Source organism: Montipora foliosa, chromosome 6, assembly GCF_036669935.1.
Source record: "Montipora foliosa isolate CH-2021 chromosome 6, ASM3666993v2, whole genome shotgun sequence".
Lineage (NCBI taxonomy): Eukaryota > Metazoa > Cnidaria > Anthozoa > Scleractinia > Acroporidae > Montipora > Montipora foliosa.
The window spans coordinates 31,724,445-31,749,329 of NC_090874.1; the positions used below are offsets into that span (position 1 = coordinate 31,724,445).

The 24,885-nt window shown below is 38.3% G+C and overlaps 2 protein-coding genes across 4 annotated transcripts in view; one reads left to right on the forward strand and one right to left on the reverse strand.

Annotated features, from left to right (window-relative positions):
• Positions 1-23,763, reverse strand: LOC138007136 (WD repeat-containing protein 91-like). 2 transcript variants are annotated; one of them, XM_068853884.1, is made up of 16 exons: positions 23,435-23,763; positions 19,073-19,337; positions 18,364-18,486; positions 16,194-16,413; positions 15,315-15,507; positions 13,054-13,369; positions 12,427-12,459; positions 11,522-11,565; positions 10,054-10,148; positions 9,507-9,603; positions 8,334-8,428; positions 3,746-3,941; positions 2,802-2,910; positions 1,939-2,051; positions 1,369-1,581; positions 1-978 (listed from the first exon to the last, which is right to left on the reverse strand). In XM_068853884.1, the coding sequence occupies exons 1-16, from the start codon at positions 23,555-23,557 to the stop codon at positions 823-825; spliced, it is 2,391 nt and encodes a 796-aa protein (XP_068709985.1). In that variant the 5' UTR covers positions 23,558-23,763; the 3' UTR covers positions 1-822. The 2 variants fall into 2 exon arrangements, with proteins under 2 accessions (XP_068709985.1, XP_068709986.1); XM_068853885.1 differs by having other exon boundaries at positions 686-978; positions 15,315-15,504; positions 23,435-23,700.
• Positions 23,662-24,885, forward strand: part of LOC138007137 (protein D3-like) — a 25,663-nt gene continuing 24,439 nt past the window's right edge. Inside the window, exon 1 of one of the 2 annotated variants that reach the window (XM_068853886.1) lies at positions 23,662-23,944. In XM_068853886.1, coding sequence (XP_068709987.1) covers positions 23,885-23,944 — 60 coding nt within the window. In that variant the 5' untranslated portion in view covers positions 23,662-23,884. The remainder of the gene's footprint in view (positions 23,945-24,885) is intronic. The other variant, XM_068853887.1, reaches the window with a different exon arrangement.

A 24,885-nucleotide genomic window follows, 5' to 3' on the forward strand; every position in this document is an offset into this window, starting at 1 on the left:
TATTGAAATTAACGCTCTTTTATTTCTTCATTGTCATAAAACTAATATTAAGTGTTTCCACTATACAGCTACAATACCATCATTATTATTATAATCATTTGAATTGACTTCGGCTTCAGTTTGAAAAGCTACATCATCACAGGAGCTCATCAAATGGAACTTTTATCTCTCATACTTGGCCAAGGAGTCAACCCTTTCCCGAGTAGATTTATCTATACAACGCCTCCCTTGGTAGATTCAGCACGCCCACTGTTGTAAAAGCCCATTAAAACAGAGCTCTCTAACCTTTCAAGGGAAATATGAAACTTTTCGCGGGAAAAACCTGTTCCTAAAATAAATTTACTTTGGAAAGGGTTGAGTCAAGGAATTATCTATTGGAGATAGAAGCTTCCCTTGATGAGCTCCTGATTATCATCCCTTCGATGTTGTGGTCTTAATTGACAAAAAACCCAAAACAAACAAGAAACAACTCCTGTTTTAACAAAGTAAAAAAAGATAACATGTTGTTTAGCATCAAATTTTCACAGGAATCAGATTCGAGAACAAGGTAAAAACAATCAGAAACATGTGGGCTGGCTAATACCAACATCTTTTTTTCTTTCATTTTCCGGGATTCTCGTCAAAGAACAATTAGCTAAGCTAAGTCCGAGACGGTTAGTTAAAACATGGCGGATCGTCTCTGGTTGATGCCTCCTTGAAACCAACTACACTTCCAATGGACTCACATTCTCTATGTTCGAGTTAAGGTGCTAGCGGATGCGTTTGTGTGGAAAATCCCCGCAGAAAGCCAGTAAAACACGATTATTTGAGATCACGTTTCATTCAGTGCTTAAGTAAAGATGTGACTTGTATAGCTCCATTTACTGAGCCGGTTAAACAGGTATAACAGCTTAAGGATGAACTCCAATCCACACTTACAACTGGTGACCTGTGTCCCGGCAAAGACAGCACTTGATGTAAACTTTTATTCTTTTCTACCTGCAAAATTGAAGACACAAGACACTTAACTTGGGTCTCACAATTCACTTGCGAAATCCTTAACGATCTTGTTGCCACTGTTCGGGTTAAATCACAAGTAGCTTTTCGTGAAGTAGATCATTACGTTATGAGATGCGTTCGATCTTGAGATGGAAACACTGAGGTTACACAAGAATAGTTTTGAGGAGAAACGCCCCTCATCAATTTATGGGTACTAAAAGATTTAAATTCAGTGATGGACAACATGGTTTTTTTTTATTAAAGTGAGAAAACCTCCTTACGGTCGCAAACTGAAAACAGCTTTAAAGATTTTAAAACCAACCTGCTTGCGGAAGCCGCCGTCAAAACAACATAACATTATCATTGCCCAGAGTCAAATGTTAGAATTACCTTATGCACAGCTCCACTTTCTGTACCACACGTTAGTAAGTATTGCCCTTCGGCATCAAATGCAAACATTCTCCCATAAGACGAAGGGGACGACATATATTTGGATCTACTTAGTAAGTGACCCGTTCCTTCTGTTTCACACCACACTACTCCTTCCTGAACCCCAAGATCTGCAATTCTCTGACCCATACGGTGCACACTCCACTGAAAGAACTGCAAATAGACATCGAAGCAAAAGCACTCTTTGAATTACAATGATCAATGACCGAATCTGTACATGTTTCAACACAACAAGAAGTCACCAAATGTTCTCTCAACTTTGGCATCAAAGAGTAATCTGTGGTAGACAGTCACCAACGACGACTTCATGGAGCAACAATCAAGCATGCTTACAATAGTCGCACAGGACTCCTCAAATGATGCAATATTTTGATCTGGATCTTGCTACTTTTTTAAAGTATTCCCACCAATTATCCTTGTTTTTTAGAAAAGCATCCGAAATGGATGTTGATGTTTCCTAGCGTTGCGTACATTTCTTCTGAAAATTACGAGACCGATTATATGTTATACCTTTCCATCTGTTCCCATACTGTAAACAGTTGTCTCATCTGCACTGAATTGCATCGAACACACTTCACCTTCATGAGCTTGCCAACCATTTAAACAGTCAAACGACCTCATATCTATTTAAAAAAATAGAAATAACCGAAAGGGAGTAAAGATAAGGCGTGCAAGCGAAAACAGGTTGCGCGGTGATCAGAGCGCTCGTCTAACAGATATGCGTCTGATTCCGGACCAAGCACATCTCTCCAAAAGCGTGAAACATCTAGAAGGGGAAAGTACGGCCACCCTGGAAGAGAAAGGCCACTGCCTCCCCTTCTCTTCTCTTCTAAAAGTTTTGAAAAAACGGATCTTTGAGAAACGAACTTTGAGCGACATATCTGTAACAGAGTTTAGTTTCTTGGTTCTTTCTCGCGCGGGATCCAGTTTAATTTAGTGATAACCTCAAAAGAGCTTCTGAATGTTGGTTTCATATCTAGAAAACCGGATGTACGCGTAACAAAGCTTACTGTTGAAAATCAATTATGATAATTATTCGCACAGACCACACATGAATAGGACTTCCGGCCGACCTGGCTGGTTAAATCCCAGCAGAGCTGATTGGTACCAAAGTACGATTCAACTTCGCGCACTCAAAAAGAAATAACACCAGTTGCCGCGTTGTAATTTAAACGTAAAGTAAGTTTTGTTCCACTAGATATTTAGCTTGTGTGGTACATTTGAATACAATTATTTACCTCAGTGTCGGTCAAAGTGGTGGATATTTAGCTCGCTAAGAATATCCACCCATATATACCTCCATTTCGGTGAATAATTGTCTAAGTTATTGTTGTTATTTTCAAGCTTCCACCTCAAACAACAATTACAATTACCGAACAAGCGTATCATTCCATCAGCTCCGCCTGATATACAAAGTGTTCCATTGTGATTAAATGCTGTACAATTTATACATGTGGCTACTGGCTCCAACCGAAGTTGACGCTGAAAGAAGAAAGTGAAGAACAACGTCATTCTCAGTATTGAAACAAACAAAAATTATCTAAGACAGAAAAATCCAGCCCAACGATTACATCTGAAGAAATTTACTCACTCTAACCTTCATAATTCCTTGCATACGTCTATTACGCCTACTTGTATAGAACTTTACACCAAATCTGCACATTGTGCACCTGACGAAGCTTGCCTAGCTTAAGACAGTAACGTATTTTGCAATAATCATTCACTAGATTAGCCAATGCTACTTGGATGACCCTAACTCACTTCCTATCTGGATGTTTATCAGAGGCGCCAGCTTCAGTTCCCTCACTCTTTATAAAATCCCTTTACTAGCATCTATATGGTCTCCGTTCTGGCGAGATCATGCCTGTGCCGAAAAAACATTTTTGTTTGAAAATATCTAGACCATTTCCTGCAGAGGGAGAGTGTATTGTATATCCACATTCGCTTTATTTGGCATTCACATCTCTATTCACGTATTTGAACTTTTTTAAGAATAGCAAATTTTCATCATGTATCCTTTGTGGTGCAACGTCGAATTAAAGAAGTCATCTGCCCTCTCTCAACTCCTATAAAACGGGTAAGGTAAACTACACGAGTCACCAAGCATGCCGTTACTTTGAAATGAAACCCTGTACACCATTCCGAGACCCAAATCTTGACAACACTACGTACACAGTTACATTCATCTCAAGACCTTGCCTATCTAGCAGGCAAAGACTGAAGAAATAATTACCCTTTGGAATAATTAATCACTCGATCACTCCTCCGTTGAGGTTAACAATCCTTACATGAACTGAAATGGCCTTGGAAACTTTACCTCAACCTTCATAGCTTTCATGTCCCAGCACTGCAATACACCGCCACTGCTGTTCGTGGTACTAGAACCCAACATGCTGGACATTTCACTGAACTTTGACTGTGACAACCTCAATGCTGATGTCCCTGATTTCTTGCTTGCTGCTGCTGAACATACAAATGCGCTTCCAGTTGGGCTACAAGACAATGAAACTATCCTGAAATCATAAAAGTAATAAAGCAATTTGTTAACAACAGAGATATTTTTACACATTCCACGTTTTTGTGCCGATCTGAAATCAGGTCATCTGAAGCTAGTTTAATGGTTTACCGCCCACGAGTCTCCTATAGCTTAGTAGTGGAGAATCCGAACTAGTAATCGGAAGGTCGTAGAGAGTTCGACTCCTGCGAAAGAATATTCGGATTTTTTCCGAGTAAAGGACGTCAAGTGACAAATGACACTCAGAAAATAGGAAGATAGGAAAGACAGTGGCCAAACAATAGGGAAAAAAATAGGAAATGTCATCCCAAAATAGGAACAAAATAGGAAACTCTCCTTGAATTCCATCCTCTTAACAAAGCCAACAGCAGCTCTGTTCCACAACCCCCTTGCCTTATTTAATATCTACCAGGCAAGATGGCATGCATCCCTTATAGAACAAGAGTTAAAACTTGTTACTAAGGAAAACTTGTCCTTCACCTACCAAATTAAATCACATACAGTACTTTATAAGCAGGGCTCCAAAAAACCCCCCTCCGGTCATCCGGGACATGTAGATTTTCCCCTCAGGCAAGTAACTTTTTTCCCTTACTTGCCCCACGGAAACAGCCCAGGCAAGCCGTTCGCCGACTATATTTTTGATAATGATTTTGAGAAGAAAGGGTAAATTTTTGGGCACAAGGGTAATCCAGTGTTTAGATGAAGCTTGACGAAAATTACATTTTATAGCGATGTTTTGCGCTCACGGCTCAGAAGTGGTTGCGTCGCACGTGATCAAAATCTGTCTGATCAAATTTCTTTCCAGGATTAAAAATAGCCGCGTTGCGCACGACAACGCTCTGTGTATTTCTTAAAATTTTAGCAATTTTCTGCGAGCATTTTCCAGTTTCGCTGAACAAAACTTAACTCAACAACGGTATATCGAAGCTGTAGAAATTGTACGCGAGAGACACGCAGACCTTTAAACTCTGTTAACCATCGTTAGCATGCAAAGTGCTAACTATCACTATGGAATTCTTATTATTACTACAGTAACAGGTCACACGATGACATGTCATTGAGAGAATTACTGAACAAATACATTAGGGTGCCATATAAAGGCGTATGAAAACAATCAGTTAAGAAAGCTCATTGAGATTGTATTGGGAAAGCAGATAATCGTGATAGAGTATCTGACAATGTAGGGTACACACTACTTCAATGTGATTATAACAGTGTTCATTCATGTTAATTATTTCAAACCGTACAGCTTCATAAAGACAGAACGAAGAAGTTAAAAGTTGTGGAAGTATTACAAAAAATGAATATAATGGCGTAAACATGAAAGCGATCAGCACTAAAATGACTACAGTCAAGATGGGTTTATTACATTAACACACACCTGTAGACAAGTATGACTTCCATTTTGGGTTCATGAATTTCAGAAGGTTATCTATCATTCACACAGGCTATAAAAACTCCCCCTTTTTTGACAGAAAGCTTTCTTTTTTTTGAAGAAATTAACAATTTTATTAAGTTTTTTATCTCAAATGTTTCAAAATGTTACCCTGCACTAAGAAAGACCCTAAAAAATTGGAAAAAATTGGAATTTCTTGAAAAAATAGGAGAAAATAGGAAGAAGGGCAAAAAATAGGAAAAAATAGGAAAAAATAGGAACTTGACGCCCTGCGAGTATTTCCGAGTACTCGCAGCCCTTCATTTCATCTACCGAGATTCAGTAACAATTTCCACCTCAGTTATTCATTTCAATTAAAGCGAGAATGCACCGTTTCGACAATTTCAGTGCTAGCATTATAGCGGAACAATTGTCATAGAACCTAGTTTCATGGACTACCGTAAAGACTCATGTATAAGCCGCACCCCCAACTTTCAAGCAAAATTTTTGAAAGATGTTCGCAGATGTTAACAATAAACTTGAAAAAATCTAATGTTGTCTTCATTGCTAAAGCCCACAGTTGAAATGAAAACGACGGAATTTGCACGAAAAAAGCGCAGGAGAACGACGCAAAACGTTTTGCTTGGTAACCACGCAGTCGAGGGAAGTCAGGACACGGAAAACGTTCGCTTTCGCATCAGCTGTGCATGGATATCATGTATGTCAAGACATCGATCAGAGAAAAACTTGTTGCTAAACTAGAGTTTAACAACCCCATGGACAAACACGCCGTGAAAGTAGTGAAGGGCAATTAAATGGTCGGCCATTTGCCTCGCGAGTTCTCCCGAATAGCGAGGTATTTTCTTCTCAGTGTTGAGGTAATCGGTCATAGACCACATTGTAAGCAGCTGTGCGGAGGAATGGAGATTCCATGCCAGTAAGAATTTAACTACTCAAACAAAGTGCAAATTAAACACTTGAAAGAACTACTGGCGAGCAAGATATAGGTTTAGGACATAAAGATGCAAACAAACGGGTCCTTCAGGAGTCACCATTTCTTCCGAAAGAAGCGATCAACAACAGGTTTTCAGTTCAATTTGTGACCCCTACAAGCCAGTTTATTCCCTCTGAAAGCAATGGTCTCGTGTATAAGCCGCACCCGCGAGTTTGGTTGAAAACTTCAGCAAAACGGTAGCTCAGTGGTAGAGCATCCCAAATAGTTAATGGAAGGGTGAAGGTTCGACTCCTGCAAAGGAGCACCTTTTTTTTTCGAGTATCCCCGAGTTGGCATCAAAAAAAAAAATCTCCTCATTCGATGCAACTGGTGATAGTGATTGTTAAAAAAGCTCTCCTCCAACAATCACATCCAAACAGCTCTCATACCTCAGGTGACCACAAAACATTTTGTACGTACTTTCTTTTCCAAAACGAAAGCTGGCCTCGAAACAAGACATACAGTGTAAAAAAGCATATGCAGTGATCATTGGGTTACGTTTAATTTTTGACTCTTTTAACAAGTTCAGATTTTTCGAGTACAGTGTATACCCAAGCCACATTGCCCTGACAGGGGCCCATCAGAAGTGTATGCCCCTTTTTGCTGTGTAGTGACGCAAATTTAGTTACAATGAAAGTGATTCTAATGAGATCATCGCATCCGTTATAACGACACTGGCATAAGACAATATAGAAGTTTCTCTACGTAGTAAATTTTACTATGTAGAGAAACTTCTACATTGTCTGTTTCTAACATAAGGGTTACCGTATACCTTCAGATCGACAATTTTCTTCAAATTTGGATTTTTCGGTTAAAGTAATGATCGAAATGGGATATCTAATGTAAAAAAGAAATTCTTCAAAAGGATTAAATATTGGCGGAGAAATGGCGGTTTTACGTTTTGGCCGGAAGTAAAACTTACCCGTTTGATTGACAGTCTTAGCGCTGTTTTCTCGAATCGAGAGCGATTTTTGTACGAAACCTTCACATTTTTTTAATACTATTTCGACAACGTTCTATAACTTTTCACTGCAACTGAGTATGGAAAAACGCAGACACGTTTTTAGTGCTTTGGGTCGGGAAACGCAGGAACAAAATAAAATGGCGGAAAGAAAAATTTGCTTTGAGGTGATTCGGACGCTCGCATTTAGAGGTCGTGAAAAATTCGACAATTCATTTAATTTGAAATTCTCGATATGGTTTGATACCCAGCTCTATAAGCTTTAATTTGATATAGGGGTTTAGGTATCTACAGTTTAAACCGGACGCGCTACATCGCTTGGCTTTTTATCTTAAGTGACCTCATTCATTTTAGATATGACTACAACACCAGAAACTCCATTTCCTTGTCCTTGGAAAGAAAGTAGGGGTTCTCTCTCCTTCCAAGTCACTGTTTTAAAGGTATCAGTAACGTCGGTAGTTCCTTCAGCAACGAGGCTGGTATCAATTTAAGCCGACGGTGCACCCTCCCTTTGTCAGGAAAGACGAAACAGACGTTGAAGTCACCGAGGATCGAACCGGGGACCTCTTGCTCCGAAAGCAGCGCATCAACCAACTGAGCTACGCCTGCCTCAGCGGCTCCTAAAAAGTGGAAAACTGGTTGTAATTTGATGTACGGCCATGCAAGGAAGACAAACGGGTTTAATACGAGGTCGATGTCAAAGACTGCTTTGCATTGGGGATAGTTAAAAACTGACTCGTGACTTAAAAACGGTTCGAACCCATTCCCCTATCATTGCACTGTCATGGGTCAAATTATGACCACTTTTCCCATCTTTCAAAGTCAATAACAAAAGTGATTTTTCAATAAAAGGGTATCAAAACAGCACAATATATTTGGGACGATTTTGGAGAATAATTGCAGTGGAAAAGGTTGTTAAGGTGATAGGCGCTTTAAGTCTTGGTCGAACCAGATTTGAACCCAGGCCCACTGATGAGTAGTCAGATTCTCTACCTACTGAGCTAACCTACCCACAACTTTTAGGCCACTTACATGTAGAAGACACCTGCAAATAACTCACCTTGGATACTGAGACTCGGTTGAAACGTCACATATAGTCTTCTTGTTCTCTGTGTCATAGAATCTAACTTTACCATTCCCAGTACCTAGCAGAAGCTTTTAACAACACAGAAAAAGAAATGTGTATCAACTTACATGTAAGTCATGGTTGTAAAGAGCAACCAGTGCTTTATGTTGGTCCCAGGGAAAACAATATTATAACGAGATGCTTCTGTACGTGCTACAGAAAATCAGAAGGCACTGAATTGTGTGGTATTGAAATACAGCATTCCAGTCTCTGAAGAATAACAAATAAAAGAGAAGCGAGAAACATTGGCTTCTGGGCTGACACGTTGATAATTTTCAAGTTCCCTCACAACTTCTTTTCACGACAAGTGTGCCCTCTAAGCATCTGACAGCTTTGTAATACTAAACTTCACTGAAGTCAAGCCCTGTTTCGCGGGGTTAGTGTTAGGATGGGAGACCAAAACAATAAACCCCTCATAAAAAACAAAAACATCTGACCGAAAATACTACTAAAGTATTAACGCTAACAAATGCGAACTCAGCAAGGTACAGATCCTGTTAGCTTGCTTTATGCAAAACAAATATTGATGAAAAAGCAAATAACTATTGATAAGAAAGAGCAGGAGGAAGTTTCCCGGACGGTCGATCGAGAATAAAATATTTACGACATGGAAACAACATTAATTTTGAACCGTGAATATAGAATATAAAAAGTTACGATCAGCGACAAACATTTTGGGAGATTTTTGCTACGTTCAAGTAAATTGCAAATAAATCATTGAGCTCCATAAGGGTATATTTTGTTTAAGGATCCACTAAAACGCCATTCGCGTTGCATGACTTTCGACGCCATTGCAGGCTAAGTTAATGATTCTACTGTGTCCAACAGAGAAATCTACGCAGTTCCACTACCCTCTCGATCCTAAGAAAATACGCGCAGAAGGCTCTATGCACAAAGACACCACTCACCAGGGGAGTAACAGGCAAGACTTTTACCGACACGGAAAAAAATACTAAAACGGTTTAGTTCATTTACGTTTTTATTTGAAACTCCGAAGCTGCCCCTGCAAATATAATTATTTTGTTTCAGCTAATCACTTAACTGACTGAAATCAACTCATTCCCTTTTTACTCATCCTTTCTTCCCAGCTCATCAACATTGTCTTACCAGTCTGTCAGGTTTTGGAGCCCACTCCAGTGCCAATAATGGTGATTTAGACATCACAGTAGCACAGGTCTGGATATCAGGATGGTAAGTCCAAACTCTACAAAACAGAGCAAACATTACATAAATCAAGTTACAGAAACAATAACACGGGTCTTTTTATATCGCTGACTCTGAGTGTAGCCCTGTAGCTAAACACACACTTACTAACACCGGCAAATCCTATGGTAAAAACACTGGTCTTCCAGCTCTTTTTACTCTTTTAATTTCTTCTACTGCCTGGAAAGAGAATTGGCATTCCTAAAAAAATCGCAGCTGGAGAAGGGGCAGGAATTAGGCACAGGAAGAAAAAGGAAATATCTTCTTTCCTCCTCTCTAATATTTTTTGGCTTCCAACAACCCTCTCTCTGTTGCATCAACAAAAATGCATCTTGCCAACTAAAGTATGTTTAGGATGTTACAAAGTGGTTACAGTGCCATTTATGACACCACTGCTAATCACTTGTTTCATGCAAACCATGTCAAGCAACATAGATGTTGTAGAACGTACTTTACAATTCCATCTGCATCGGCACTACCAATCATTCTTCCACTTGAGGAAAACCTACAATGAACTATTGCAGAATGGTGCTCCTTGTAACTATCCTGTGAAAAGAAAAACACCTCTAGATCAAAGGTTAAATTTTCTCATTTGAATATTTATATATCCATAAGATTCTATACGATTGTCACTCATTACCATTACACTACATGTAGTGTTATTGTGTTAATGCAAAATTGGTGACACACCCTCTTACGATGAGCAACCCAATTTTCCAAAGACCATTTCTAGCGAGAGCTACATAAAAAATTAATAGCAAAAACTACTAAATTATTGTCCTTTTTAGAGTTAAAAGTTAAAGTGCTTAAAACCAATCCTAGTTTTTGCCAAAAAGCTAATTTCTTAATCATTTCTACTCGCTCATGGATTCTTTTGTCCCTAGGAGGTTACCCACTGATAAGTAAAATCGTCTGGCATTAGGCAGCATAAAATCTGTCGTTAAGAGGCATTTTGAGAGGGAAGGGGTCCAAGATACCATAGTTTTTAAATGGAAATAGAAGTTATTAGTCCCTTTTTCCCTTAAGAGGTTCTCCATTGACAAGTAAAATCACCTGCCATTAATAGACAGTGTAAAATCAACAAGTGGCCATTTTGGGAGGGAAAAAGGGAAGTATGGTGAGCAAGGTCAACTGTCAATTTACATTCAAGAATTTCTCATGCTCCATCCATATATTTGCTCCTCTGTGTACAAACGAATATGTAGATTTGAACATCAACAATATAATATTAATATTGAGACTCATGACAAATAAACCACTGATTATAAATCTCATGTGAATTTTACAACAGTGCACTTAATTTATTCTTTAAAAGCATTACGGAAATGCAATATCTTGCGAGTAAGACTTAAATTAGATGATTTGGTGAAACTGAAAGAGGATTTTTCAGCTCTTTACGACCTCAAGTGGGCTTGTGCCACACCCTAATATTGATGAAATAAGCTTCTCTCCTCAAGGATATATTTGCCTTGTAATTAAACTTTTCAAAGTCACATGGAATCTCAAGGCCGACAAAGCACCCCAGAGCTTACAAATGGAAATTAAGTTCTAATGAAATGCAAAGCTGTTGTATAAATTATGTGCTGTGTTGTATAGTGAATTGACACTGTCACAGAAACAAATTTGCACTAAAAATACAGTGTACACTTAATGAGACTTTTACAAAAGACTGTGCACCCAAGTAACATTGCAGCCCAGCATTTAAAATGTTTTGCTTACTTCACACAATTAAGACAAATTATAAGAATTATAAGCATAATAAAACTTTTCGGCATTTGCTTAAATTGTCTGATAGGTGTGGCAAATAAGCAATGTGTTACTTCTGAAGCCTCACACAATGACCCAGATCAAAAAGACCATCAATCACAATCATCGACATCAATCAGTCCCACATTAAATGGCAAAAATAATACAAGCACCTGACTGAGGAAAATAAAAGGTTTGGACCTGATCTCCTCGCTACCTGAAAGAGCAAATTACGGATACAACTAAAATAAGTGATAAGTGACATGTATTGTATAAGCTGGGAAATTTATATTCAACAAACAGTACTGCAATGGTCGAAAAGTAATTCAAGACGATTTTCATCATCTGTGATAATCATTTAGCGAAGTAATCCTGATCTGATTATGATAACAAATTCAATTCAAGCAACGTGTTGACCAATTGTTGTCTTAGTCAACGCACCACCGACATGCAACCAACGTGTCAGCCAAAAGGTAAAGACAGGACAACAGTTATAAATATGGTAAGACCCTTGGTGGGATACATGTATCATCATAACTTTCATTTCCAGCCACATCTTGGCAAGGTGTATCCCTTTCACCCAACTTTATTACCACTTCTTCTTCAGGTTTCTCCATGACCATCCTTATTCTTGCACTAAAGGGTGTCTTGCTTCCATCTTTACAAAAAATACTTGCAGAGAGTAAGCCCAACCACTTTTATGAGGCATGCTGACCAAACTATACCTCAAGTGTTATGTTTTGAATGGTTTTATAAGGGTTTTCATTGGCAAGAATACTGCTAATACTTGTTGGGTCGTGTCGTACCTCACTGAACGGGCTTCTGGATTGGCCAAAAGAACAACAGAATGGACAAAGACAACAATGGATTTAGCACAGAAAACAATAGGAAGTACGACACTACACAGCCAAAGAAATATAGTGTTCAACAAGAGGTACCCAAAATATCAGAAACCCTCTATTTGGTAACACTGTACAAACTCTTCTAGGTATCACATGATGGTTTATTCCCCGTATGAAATTTTTCAAGGTGAATAGCAATAATTATTTAAATATTAACAAATGCAAGGTTGTCATACCTTCCCCATGAACTGTTTTAGGGTGTCCCCCATCTATCAAAGAAGAAACAAAATGAATTTTAATAAGCAACTCTTGCTTTGAAAGGGATCTTGAAGAGCAAATGTGTTCTATTTGAACACAGAGATCTGGACGCTTGCAATAGAGACTAAAATGCTATCATTATCTTCACAACGTTAGTTCCACTGATTACCACTGGCATGAAACCAGCTATATAATTCCAGAGTTCCTACAAAGATTCCAGTTGTAATGCAAACACACCTTGCCATGTTGCTTCTTCTGATCTTTCTAACCCTCACCAGAAAAAAGGCATTTATTAGCAGGGCCATAGCAAGTACGAGGCAAACTGAGGCACTTGCCTCAGTCGTTTTTTCGTGATTTTTTTATAAAAATAAAGCATGATTCCAGTGTTCTCTTTAAAATGTACTCACCATAAACACCTACAAAGAGAATTTAACCATGGACATTGCCTCAGTCATAATTTTTTTCTGGCTACGGTCCTGATTATAAATTCCCTCTAGCTTCCCTCTTAAATTCCCTGTTGATAAGCCACCTCTAACTCAAATGGCTGGTCATCATTAGTATTATTATTATTATCAACTGTTGTTGTTCTCCTTTTTTTATTGTACCTGCTTTATCTTCATGTCTTTCAGTTGGAATGGTTTTACCAGTGAGTCTTCCAGGCAATGTTTTACTTCGCTGAATTGATGGGTCAATCTTTTCACCCTCCTCTTGGATGACATCCCCATGATCTAAGCTTTGAGTTTTGGTCATAACATTTCGTACTGGCTTGGATAAAGTATCCTCTTCATTTGCAGCTGAACAGGTTTGCATATCATCTTCCTGTCCTTGAGGTTTGTCAAATGATACAGATGCACTAAGGAATGATGATTTCAACTGCTCATCTTCAAGCCATGACAACTGTTTTTGCTGTTCATGCAACAACTGTTATTTGGCAAAATAAAACCAGGAAACAAACAGCTCAACATCAAAATTAATACTAAAAGCTTGAACCTACATGTACTACTGCAAGGGGATACAATTCATACCAGTATTAATTTTGTATTATTTTATTCCTTACAGTACCTAGAATAACAAATTAAACTGATGCATCGTTTTATTTCACATCTCCTCATTTTTTTTACAGACATCATCATGATGGGATAAGTAGTGACATAATTTCTTGCAGCAAAGGCTACTTCTTACATGTAATATTCACTGCACCATTCCACTTTCCCTGCACCACACAAAGACCTTTTTGGCAGGCACATCAATTATTAAACCTTATGGGTTTACCTGTTCCAAATCAGAAGGTCTAACACACACAAGAGTAACAGGTCAGAGCACATTATTTTTACTGTACCACAGATAAAGACACAAGACCAACATTGTCTCCAAGCCCTAATCACTCTTAAACGTTATTTCATGTCTATGGGAAATGTTTGGCATCAGTGGAGCAAGCATTTCAACTCCTGATCTGAGGAATGTGACCCGTGTCTTACACCCACCTGTTCCAAATGTCATTAAGCCGAATCTACCCATAATAATTATACTGAAACCAAATTTAGATCTTCTTTGGCTGGCCCCATGCCAACAAATTATTTGCCCTTACATGTATGAATGATTAGTACTAACTGAAGCAAGAAATACAGGAAGGGATCGAAGAAGATTTACATCATTTTGAAATTATTTGACTTTGAACTACATGTACATTGTACAGCGTACACATAATTTATTCAAACTCAGCCTGCAGTTTTGTATGAGGAAGGGACTTTTCATTTTCAGAATTTGTTCAAGACATGTACTGTGTACCTGCATTATCACACTGTAAAATTGTGTATTTTCAAAACCGTAGATCTATGATGACTTACATGATGATCAAAATAGGAGTGGTTTAATCACGTCATTAAGTTCTTAAGTCCAGTGTTTAGCAGACTGAGCGCAACTTTCCAACTTAATTCAGTGTTTATAACATATTGTGATATTAATCCTGAGGAGCAGCATTAATTGTCTGTATATTCTGAGACACAATTGCAAGTGATGTTGAAGTTATAGAAAGGAGCAAGGGGACACATCATGAAGGTGTCTTGAAAACAAAGACCCTTAAAGACCCTAAGACCCCAAAAAAACTCGAAAACAAGAAAGTAACACAAAACCCTCAATTTCGCTAACCCTACAGTGTACATGTAGGCCAAAAAACCAACTTTAGGCCTAGCTAGGGTTAGCCAAATTGAGGGTTTTGGGTTACTTTCTTCATTTTCGAGGTCTTATGGTCTTTTCAACACACCCAGTTCATGACGCTAATTGAAATCTGCATGCATCTATTAAATGCATTTCTGGAATAATTATCTCTAATTTCACTCAACCCCATGTGATTACTCACATGTACATGTACACAAATGAGAAAAGTAATCACTCCTAAAGTGCATTCGATTGACCGTATTCCAGAATAAGAATACATGGAATATAAGTTAGAAATCCTTCGTTTTTACGAAGATTCACATTAAAACTGTCAAACATCCACTAAAACGCTATTTTAAACATATTTTTATTTTGTTGCTGCTTCGGAACGCGCCAAACATACCGTTTTAATCATTACTCCACATATTCTTATTCCAGAATAGGGTCAATCGAACGTGCCCCTAACTAAAATGTATAAGGTCTGAATCTTAGCTGAGGTAAAGTGACACAGAAATTACAACTAAGAATGTGCAATCCCTTCTCTTTTTTTGGCAAGCAAATTATCTGCAATTAAAATACTATTTGTCATTAGCAATGGCTTCCTTAAAAATCCTTTCAAAAACATGGGCCCTGGATGTTTTTAGTTATAGTGATCTGAGCATTCCTTTTTATGCAGGTTCACTTCAAACTCATCCCTTGGTATCAATACCTGTATCTGTTGTTGTTGCCGTATCAGTAACTGTTGTTGTCTTTTCTGCTTTGTGTGCAAGTTTTCTCCTTGAGCTGGTTGCTGCTGCTGATGCTGTAGTTTTGGATCTTTGCCTTTCTTGTTTTTGTCCTGCTTATCTTTGAATAAACTAGAAAACCTTTTCTGCATGGTAGGTAAGAACTTTTGTGGTCTGCTGCAAGAGAAGAGAATTTAAAAACAAGCAAAGTGGCCATACTCTTCTCATAAGAAGACTTCGTCCGACTGTGTTTGATAAGGCTTCTCAAGTCCGACACAGAATGAAAAAAGTGAAGAATTTTCTTATACCACCCTCAAGTTTGTTTTTCATCACAGGATGACAAAGTCCACTACATTCTAAAACCTTTTTCCCCAAAGAGCTCTTTATAACTGAGGCTTTCCATTATAATCTCATTAAGCAACCATTAAACTTTTGGCATTTCTTTAGCCAAAACTCAAGCAATAAAAGACACCGAACTCCTTCAACAAGTTGATGCCAATAACACAGTCAAATATATAATTCGCAGGCTAAACTACATGTAATGGTCGATCTAATATATTGCTGCATACGACCCGCAACTGCAACTGCAACTGCGACTGTGACTGCGACTGCTCAAAACTTTTCTTGTCATTTACATGTAACAATACAAGCAAGCTTCAAAAACAATTTTTGTACGGCTTACAATGGTTTTGATGCAACCCTTGCATAGGATTATTTACATTGCAAAGGTTAAAACTAAATGCAATAAATACAATAAAGAGAGGTGCTGAAGGCCCTGAAGAAATGTAGGAAGGACCATAATTTACACAATTTGAGGAATTTCAAGCAAGAAAACAACCACATGTATATATTATATATCATACCTAGAGACAACAAAAAACTCATCCACATCGTCCTCCTCAACAGTATCAGATCTGCATGTACGACTCTCTACTAACTCTTGCTCCAATTTTGACTTCTGCCATTTAAGGTTTCCTACTTCTTCAGCTAAAGATACTACCTGTTCTTTGAGCTTCAAAACCTCCTGTTCCAACCGGTACATTTTACCACGCTCCTCATCATACTTCAGAAGGGTTGGCATCGGTGTTGACAGTTAAGAAAGTGTATCATGAAAGTGAGTTATCTACACAGTTTGTGAGTACTTCAATAACCTGATTTCCTTGATCCAGGTTAATTAACTAACATTTAAGACAACATAAGGGATTTAATTACCACTGTAACTGACCAATAATTATTACTGGTCAGCTCACTGGATACATGTAGTTACCAGACTTTGAAGGGTTAGGATAAGGTAAAGTCCCCCAGCCCCTCATATCATAAACAGATAAAGGGAGGTTACTCTCTTTCCTGTGTTACCCGAAAATGGTCCTCATATACAGTGTATTTGCAAAAAAAAAACCTTGTTCCCATGTCCCATTTTACTTTACATGTATCTCTCTTACTATGAACACCAGTAGACAAGCCACACTCATAAATGAGAACCACCCCAAGTTTAGAACCTCAACATTAATTTGGGAAAAAGTATTTTAATGAAAATAATCCACCTGAGGCCATGCCACATTCACTATTTGCACAAGCCCATAATACACCTCTATTACCCCCCAAAACGTTTGCATAACCATTAATTGTTTGAAATTTCTCCTGGGACATCAAAATGTCCCAAGAGAAGTCGAAAACAATGCCTACGGTATGCAGATTTTTCAGGGGGGTAAAAGAGTTGTATTATGGGATTTGTGCAAGTAGTGAATAGGATTGATCACCCAATTTGCAGAAATGCACATATTTGCTCTCCAAATTAATTGTACCTAAAGAATACCCTATGTCAACTTGTTAGGAAACATTAATGCTGTTCCCGGTGAATGTTTCCTCCAGCATTTGTTCAGTGAAAGCTATTGTCCATAATCTCGACAACTCATTGTGAGCAAGTTCAATTGTTTGTTTACGTACTTTGCTTAGTAAACCCGAAAAAGAGGTTCCAGACTGAGATTCTGTTCGTGGATACCATGTGTTGACATTTGGAAGCCATCCAATGGTGACAAACTCGCTTGTGAAAGGAGCTTCCTTGTCTGGTAACCTTCACCAGTTCAAGAAAGGCGATTCTAGGGGGTTTTATGGGTCACGATAGAGATTCACAGATTTATTCCGGATTAGGTGGAAGGTGCAGGTGGCAGGTTGCAGGTTAGGGTTGCAGGTCATTGTTTTACAACATTATTGTTTTACAACCCAAACCTTTACAAAAATGCTAACCTTAGGCTTCAACATAATCTAAATCATAGTGTTCAGGTTTAATGTTAGCATTAGTAAGGTTTTGGTGAAACAATGACCTGCATCTAACCTGCAACCTGCAGTTTACACCCTCCAGATTTATTCTGAGATGTTCTTATAGATAAGCTGTACAACCAATTTCGGACAAAATTTTAAAGTAAAAAGATGCTGCTTATCTACCGGTGTTTACAGTAATTTTTATCTCTGGCATTGGCTAACAGTGCCATACACCCTGTGGGTATGTGTCCAAGTGAGCTACATGTAAATAAAAACCTTGAGTAAGATAAACCTAATGATGACCGTGATGTCTTTTAAAAACTCCCCAATCTCACCTTGTTCTGTGACCTATATAATAACCAAATTATTTGAAAAAATCTTATGCTACACCACAGAAAATAATTACTATTTTTGGTAAACCAGGCCAGAATTAGGGACTCAACAATTTGATTATAATAAGCATGAGCCAGCAGCTTGTAGCTCCAACTATCTGTTGAGATTCAAATTTCACTCGGTTTAAAATTTTTCAAACCAGTTCAATTTGATTTTTCTTTGTCTAATATTCATTATCAGAATATGAAACAAAGGAAAATCAAAATAATTTGAAATGGTTAAGAAATTTTGAACCAGCAATACTATCTGTTCCCTTATTTAATAATGTCTATTACATGTATACACACTGTGATAACATGATAATATTATTATTTTATTATCCTTAATGTCATGTGAAATAATCTAATTCTGTCAATGTTTAAATTCAATGAAGGATATGCATATGATGGAAGAGTGTTATCAAAAAGTTGTAAAGTGAAAGGAAAAATGTATCCTGCCATGCTCTCTGAAAGTACATGTCAAATGCTACATTCTGTTCAGGATTCTTGATAAAAGGAATTGCTGTATTAAATGCACAAAAAATTTAATTAATATGGTGTATCATTATTGTAACGCGACGGCACTGCTGCAATGTCCACAAATTTATTCCCAAAACTCAAAAGGGAAACAACATACTTTTCGTCAAGATTCAACACACTTGCACAATCTCTAACCGTAAGTCCCCCTCTTTTGTAGTCATTACTGCATGCACATCGGTTGCGATAGCTTAACACCATCTAACTGTCTCCTCATTTGCTAGCGCACATTACAATAGCTCGCGCATGTTAACTCTAGGCCTTTTTGTTACAATGGTTTTAAAAGGTTTACTGCTAATGTTAACCCCTGATAACCCTTACTGAAAACCTTGCTTCCCTGCTGATATTGACCTCAATGCTGCCACCCATTTCATTATAAGCTGAGCTGTGAAGGTACTCTCACAAAAGATGATTTAAACAAGTTTTTCAAAGATCAGCAGCACAAAGGACTTGATATTTTTGGACATAAAAAGACCCTGCCTAAAGGAAATATTATTTGTTTTTTACAAACAGCAATAATTATTTCCTTCACAACATTACATGTATGTCTGAAAACACTGACCAAAACTTACCAAACCATTCTCTCCATTCTGTTTGTGTCTGCAGTTCTGCAGTATACTTCTCAAAAAACTCTACAACCTTGTCATTTTTGGAACTCTGAAGTGCATGAATGATGTAAAGCCTCAACAAGCACATCTCTAGCTTTTTGACATTTGAATAGTGTTGATAGTCCAGCCTTTTGAAAAATCTGTCATTCAAATAGTCCCAAAAGTCTCTAAGACCTACAATGTCATAGCTCAAGATATACTGGTGTAGCTGGTCCACAATTTTATCCACCTGAAAAAAAAAACTACACTAAACCAGTGTTTTGCTCATGAATCATTTTCTGCTCAAACATTTTCTGATCAAACATTATTATAATAGTAACAGATGGATGAGTCTGAGTGATATGTACATGTACATGTATGAACGATATTATTAACTATAGACACTCTGAGTGCGGACTTAAGTGGCACCTGTGTGAAGTCATAACTATATTGGGGGATTGATTTTCAGGGATCATCAATCCCAATTCAATCACTCCAAAACGCAAGTCCCAGCCAGCAGAAGAAATTCCAAAACACCAAACTACAGCAAAAGGGATTTATTCCCAAACTCTTTGACCCTTTCCTGCCCGAGAGTGACTTTACTCTGTCCAATGCCAGACATTATTTTACTTGTCAACAGTTTAAAAAGTTTTAAAAAATTCATGGGAGCCAGTTCAGAGCTACAAATATTGAAGGTGGCTCCTGAATTGGCTTTATGCTGATGACTCCACACTTACGTTTAGTTATTGCTAACATATCATTTATGGAGAAGAATATCAATAAAGATTTGGATCAGGTTGTAAAATGGTTGAAAATGAATAAAATGGTCATAAGCCAAAGCAAAACAAAATCTATGTTTGTCGTGGGAAAGCGGTTACGGAAGTGCTTGGACAATATTACGGTAATTCGAATCTGAATCTTTCCTTGAATGGGGCTATTATTGATCAGGTTAAAAGCCATCAGTTTCTTGGTATTCATATAGACCAAGATCTTGACTTTGACTTTCAAACAGATGCTTCATGTAAATCATTATCAAATAAGATTGATGATCTTCTCAAGCACAACAAGTCCATTTTTAAAAAGATCACATAAAGTGCTCTACTATCCCAGGTCTACTACGATGCTATCCTTAAACCCTCTTTCCTTTATGGTTCGAGCGTGCGGTCATCTACAAGCAAGGCAAATTTGGACAGCATTCTCAGAATTCACAAGAGGGCAGCAAAAGTGATCCTGAATGCACCTTTTAACTCACGATCCGTGGATTTGTTTAATATTCTTATTGGATTCCTTTTTATAGGGAGTCGCACATAAATCAATGTGCACTCATTTACAACATGCATACGAGGAAGACAAGATATTGTAATTTAATTATTAAATTTGTTTTGTCCTAGATATAGTTATGCTACGGAGGGTGGTCGTTCTTTTACAGTTAGTTCTACTAGGGATTGTGTTCGACGTTCACCTGAGCGCACATGTACCAATAGAAAGACAAGGGTGGGAAGCTCGATTTTGGACTGCTCCAGCACCGAGCCCATTTTCACCAACAAATTCCCATCATACAGCTTTCATATCATGCTCCAGGTCAGCTGAAACCCAGAGATTTCCTCACATACCATTATATCTGAAATCCAACCAAATATCGAAGTGCTAGACCTCAAATAATATCAAAAAATCCAGCATTTGAAGCTCCAAGGATGCGTAGCTGGGTTTTTGCTGGGTTTTTGCTGTCTTCTCCTCTCTGATTGGATGATAAGAAACAATCGTTGGAGCTTCAAATAAATGATCATCCAATCAGACACTTTTGGTAAAAATACTTTTATTAAATGTTATAATAGTTATGTTATGATCACAGCATCACGCTACATGTATCTTGGATTTTATCAAAATTATGTGAAAGATATAGATACATGACTTTGTTTTAATGGTAACACAGTTTGTCTGGGCTCCCTGTGGGTCACCAAGTTCATTTTTTTTAGGTATAGACAAAATAAAAGGTGTTTTGGAGAGCTTTTATGTTGCCATGGTAACCTAATGTATTATTTCACAATAGTGGACACATTTTGTAAAGCAATAATTGGTGTTTCATATGGTACTATAACATTGCTGTTAGGTGATAGTGTTGTAGCGACAACCCTTCTTATACGAAGGTCTTTTAAAAGTAGTGAAACTGTTCCAGCCACCTTCATTGGAAACTTAACCCGCCAAGAACCATGACAGCGACCAGCAGATGGGTACAGGGCTCAAAATTAACCCTTTTCTTCAGGGGCCAGCTGGCAACTAATGGGACAAATTTCGTCGCCAGATCATAAATTTTGGTGGCCAACTTATTTAATATATGACTTACGTGAGAACAGGATTTTAAATGTTACTTTGCATGCAGGGAAAAAAAACAGCATGAGAAAGACCTCTAAAGCCAGTGTTGTTTTCAGCTTTGTCCTTAGTTCGGTAATGGTGATCTTTAAGGTTATTTGAAATTGAGTGAAGCACAGTCAGTGGGTTTTCCATAGCTAAGGCAAACATGGGTCCTTTATCCTTGCTTTTCACCTCTTCAAAACGTAGTTCTTTATTCTCCTACAGCTTGCGTGGCAAGTAACTTACCTTTGTTGCGAGTAAAAGCAATACTACGCTGTAGAATTGCTTGGCCTAGGCCCCCACACAACCACAATGCTCGTACCAGTGTCCGACCAGGATAAAATAAAAGGAGCGGCTCGTGTACGGTTTCAGTAGCCTCTAGAATCAGAGGAACTTGGTTTCTTAACATACTTTTCTACCAATATTTATCTCCACTTTTTAACAGAGGGGACAAGTTCTCCAACACGCTTTATCTTAAGGGTACAGGTTTTGAAGGTCCCATACAAACTTCAAACTCATTATGCGATGTCCAGGTTCATTATCAATATATTATAAATATCAAGCAAGTTCTTGCTGAATCTTCGTCTTCCAGGTGCAAAAATTCACGTAGCCGGCAAGAAGCATACGGTGTTCAAGTGCGCCCACGATCCCATGAAGCCGCTGAAACAATATAGTGCCATCGAAGTACCGAAGTACATTTTGTGCTATTAATTAACAATGTGAGAAACCGATTTTCTTGTAGTATTTATACATTATTTTAGTGGGGAAAGAAGGGTGAGTCGTGTTCTAGCTACCAGTTCCGAACGATTTCATCATATAAAGATTCAAATACAAAAGTTGTCTACTGCTTATCCTGGGTTATCAGAAAAAACATGATTTGCCAGCTGGCAACCAGTTCTGAAAATCTAGTCGCCAGCACTCAATTTTTGGTCGCATTGGCGACCAGTGAGTCGCAATTTCAAGCCCTGGGGTTGTCACATCTCTATTCAGACTGTCATTATAAAGCTTTCAAATTACTGTACTTTTCAGAAAATGGTCTTTCTCGTCCCTTTTACCATACTGTATATTTTTATGAGTCCTCCTCTTAGTAGCATGATTCTTGTTATTCTTAGTCCTGATTCAAATGTCGCACCGCTGCCATATCGAGATCAACTGAATAGAGCTTGACTTAAGTTTGACAACAAATTCAGACATTGAGTTTAACTGTGCCGCAATTATTTCACGTTGGACCTGCTCTATTTTGGCTAGCGCACATTGTAGGAATATCTTGCAAATAAGTTCATACATTATAATGTATGCATTTAATTCGACACAGCAGGTGAAATGTGGGTATTTGACTCGAGCTGCATCACGCAGCCACAGAGTCAAATATTGACTGATAGCATAGCTCATAACTGCCTCGCATCGTTCACGGGAATGCAGGCAACTGTATTTCAATGATGCTCTCAGTGTGACTGCGCGAGGCAGTTATGAGCTATGCTGCGCGATGCAGCTCGAGTCAAATACCCACATTTCACCCTTGCTCACCATAGAGTCTCCAGTAGCTCAGTGGTTAGAGCATCCACACTAGATCACGGAGGGCCGTGGGTTCGAATCCCATCTGGGGCTCGGATTTTTTCCAAGTCCCCAGTTGGTTCATTTGTAACACCTTGTATTTGATATATGAAAAATTAATATTTGTTAATACCTGGTATTTTATTACCGCACAGAGTTTGGGACACCTAAAAAGTAAACTAATCGAGTAGGTGCCCAAATCAATTATAATAATTATGAGCAAAAGGAATACAGTTAAACAACAATTTTTGTTAAAAAGTATTACTACTTGTACTAACTACTAACATCAACATAAATTACTTAAGAATCAAATCTACGAAAATACGAACTCAGTTCGACACGGCGCGGTGCACAAATAATTTGGGAGTTTCACTTTTGCGCAAACATTAAGAACTTGAAAGAAACATCCCTAAATTCAACGCCATTCAAAACACACCTTACCCTAAAGCTCTTGTCCTTGTCCGCTTTCAGGTCGGACTCAAAACTCTTCAAAGTGCTTGAAAACCCACGGAAGACGAGGTATTCTTTGACAACATCGTCAACCATAGGCACATCGGCAGCCATGTTGTTTTCTTTCTAATCCTCCATCCCAGCTCCCCGCACACGAGATATTGATCTTCAGTTATTGCATAAACAGTCGTACAAACACTAGTTTTTACCACAGAAACACAACCATTGCCTCCTTTTCTCAAACGCACATACTTGTTTTAGGATTGACTGTGGAGCCCAGAGAAGCTCTCCACCCCTCGACTCAGCCCCAGCCTCCGATCGTTTAACAATGAGTAAAAGTTGCACCTCTCGTTGCACCCCGTGGTGTGTGTTATTTAATCGCACAGTTAACACTTTGTAGGGTTTTTGGGTTTACTTGAAGAAGCTGGAAGTGAAACAAGGATGGATGCTCACGAGATTGTCCCTGATGTCATAGACGTGCTTCCCAGTAACGTCTTGAAGGTAATAAGCTTTTCAATAATTGTAGGCAGCCTGTGCAGCAGTGTTTTGGTTGACGTTTATATTAGGTACCAGTTTTCATGATTTTTTCCGCGACGAGCTATTTTTCCACGAAGTTAGTAAAAAAATTTTAAAAAATGCTCGGTGTGCGAGAAATGAATTCGAAAGAGAAAACCGAAACTGTCCACATTTTTCTGTTTCCTTGCAAAGTCGATGGCATGCATGACATTGCGTGACATTAATCCTTCGGAGAAAATTACTGTAGGTCAATTAATTTATCGGTAGATTGATATTAATTCATTAATAGTTTCGCGATCCCTGGTTGGTATCCCCTTGTGCTCTTTACAGGGTGCTATGTCGCTTGGAAAATCGGTCGTAAGCTAAAGTGTGCAGTCCTTTCAGAAGTAGTACTTGCTGTTTTCGGCGTGTCCATGTTCCATTCGTTTCCAAGAAATTTGTTATGCTAAAAATAATTCCCTTGCACTGTGCTGATTTCATTGTCTGAACAAGGAAAGGGTTTCTTTCGCCACTAAATGCTCATCGCAAAAGTATTATGTATAGCCGCTGTTACACGTTGAAACTTGTGTGCAACGGCGCTACGAAACAACGTTAACTTTCAGGAGGCATTGCACCGTGCAACATGGTCGGTTTCGTTAAATTTTTTTTGAACCTCCGTTGCGAGACAACTTTCACGAAAAGCAGAACCCGCTTTCTACTTCTGCAACGGTCGCAGCAGTCGCAGTGGTGATAAAAACAGGAGTCTTACCGTGTAATAACTTGTTGCAGTACGCTCGTTAAGCCACAGGCACCCCAAGCTCAGTGTGAGCATTGCCGACAAAAATATAAGGATTTGTATGAGAATCACGATAAAAAGCTTAAGAAGATAATTATATGAAAAAAATCTCAATTCAAAAGCCTAACCTTATTGCCATCATGGATAGCTT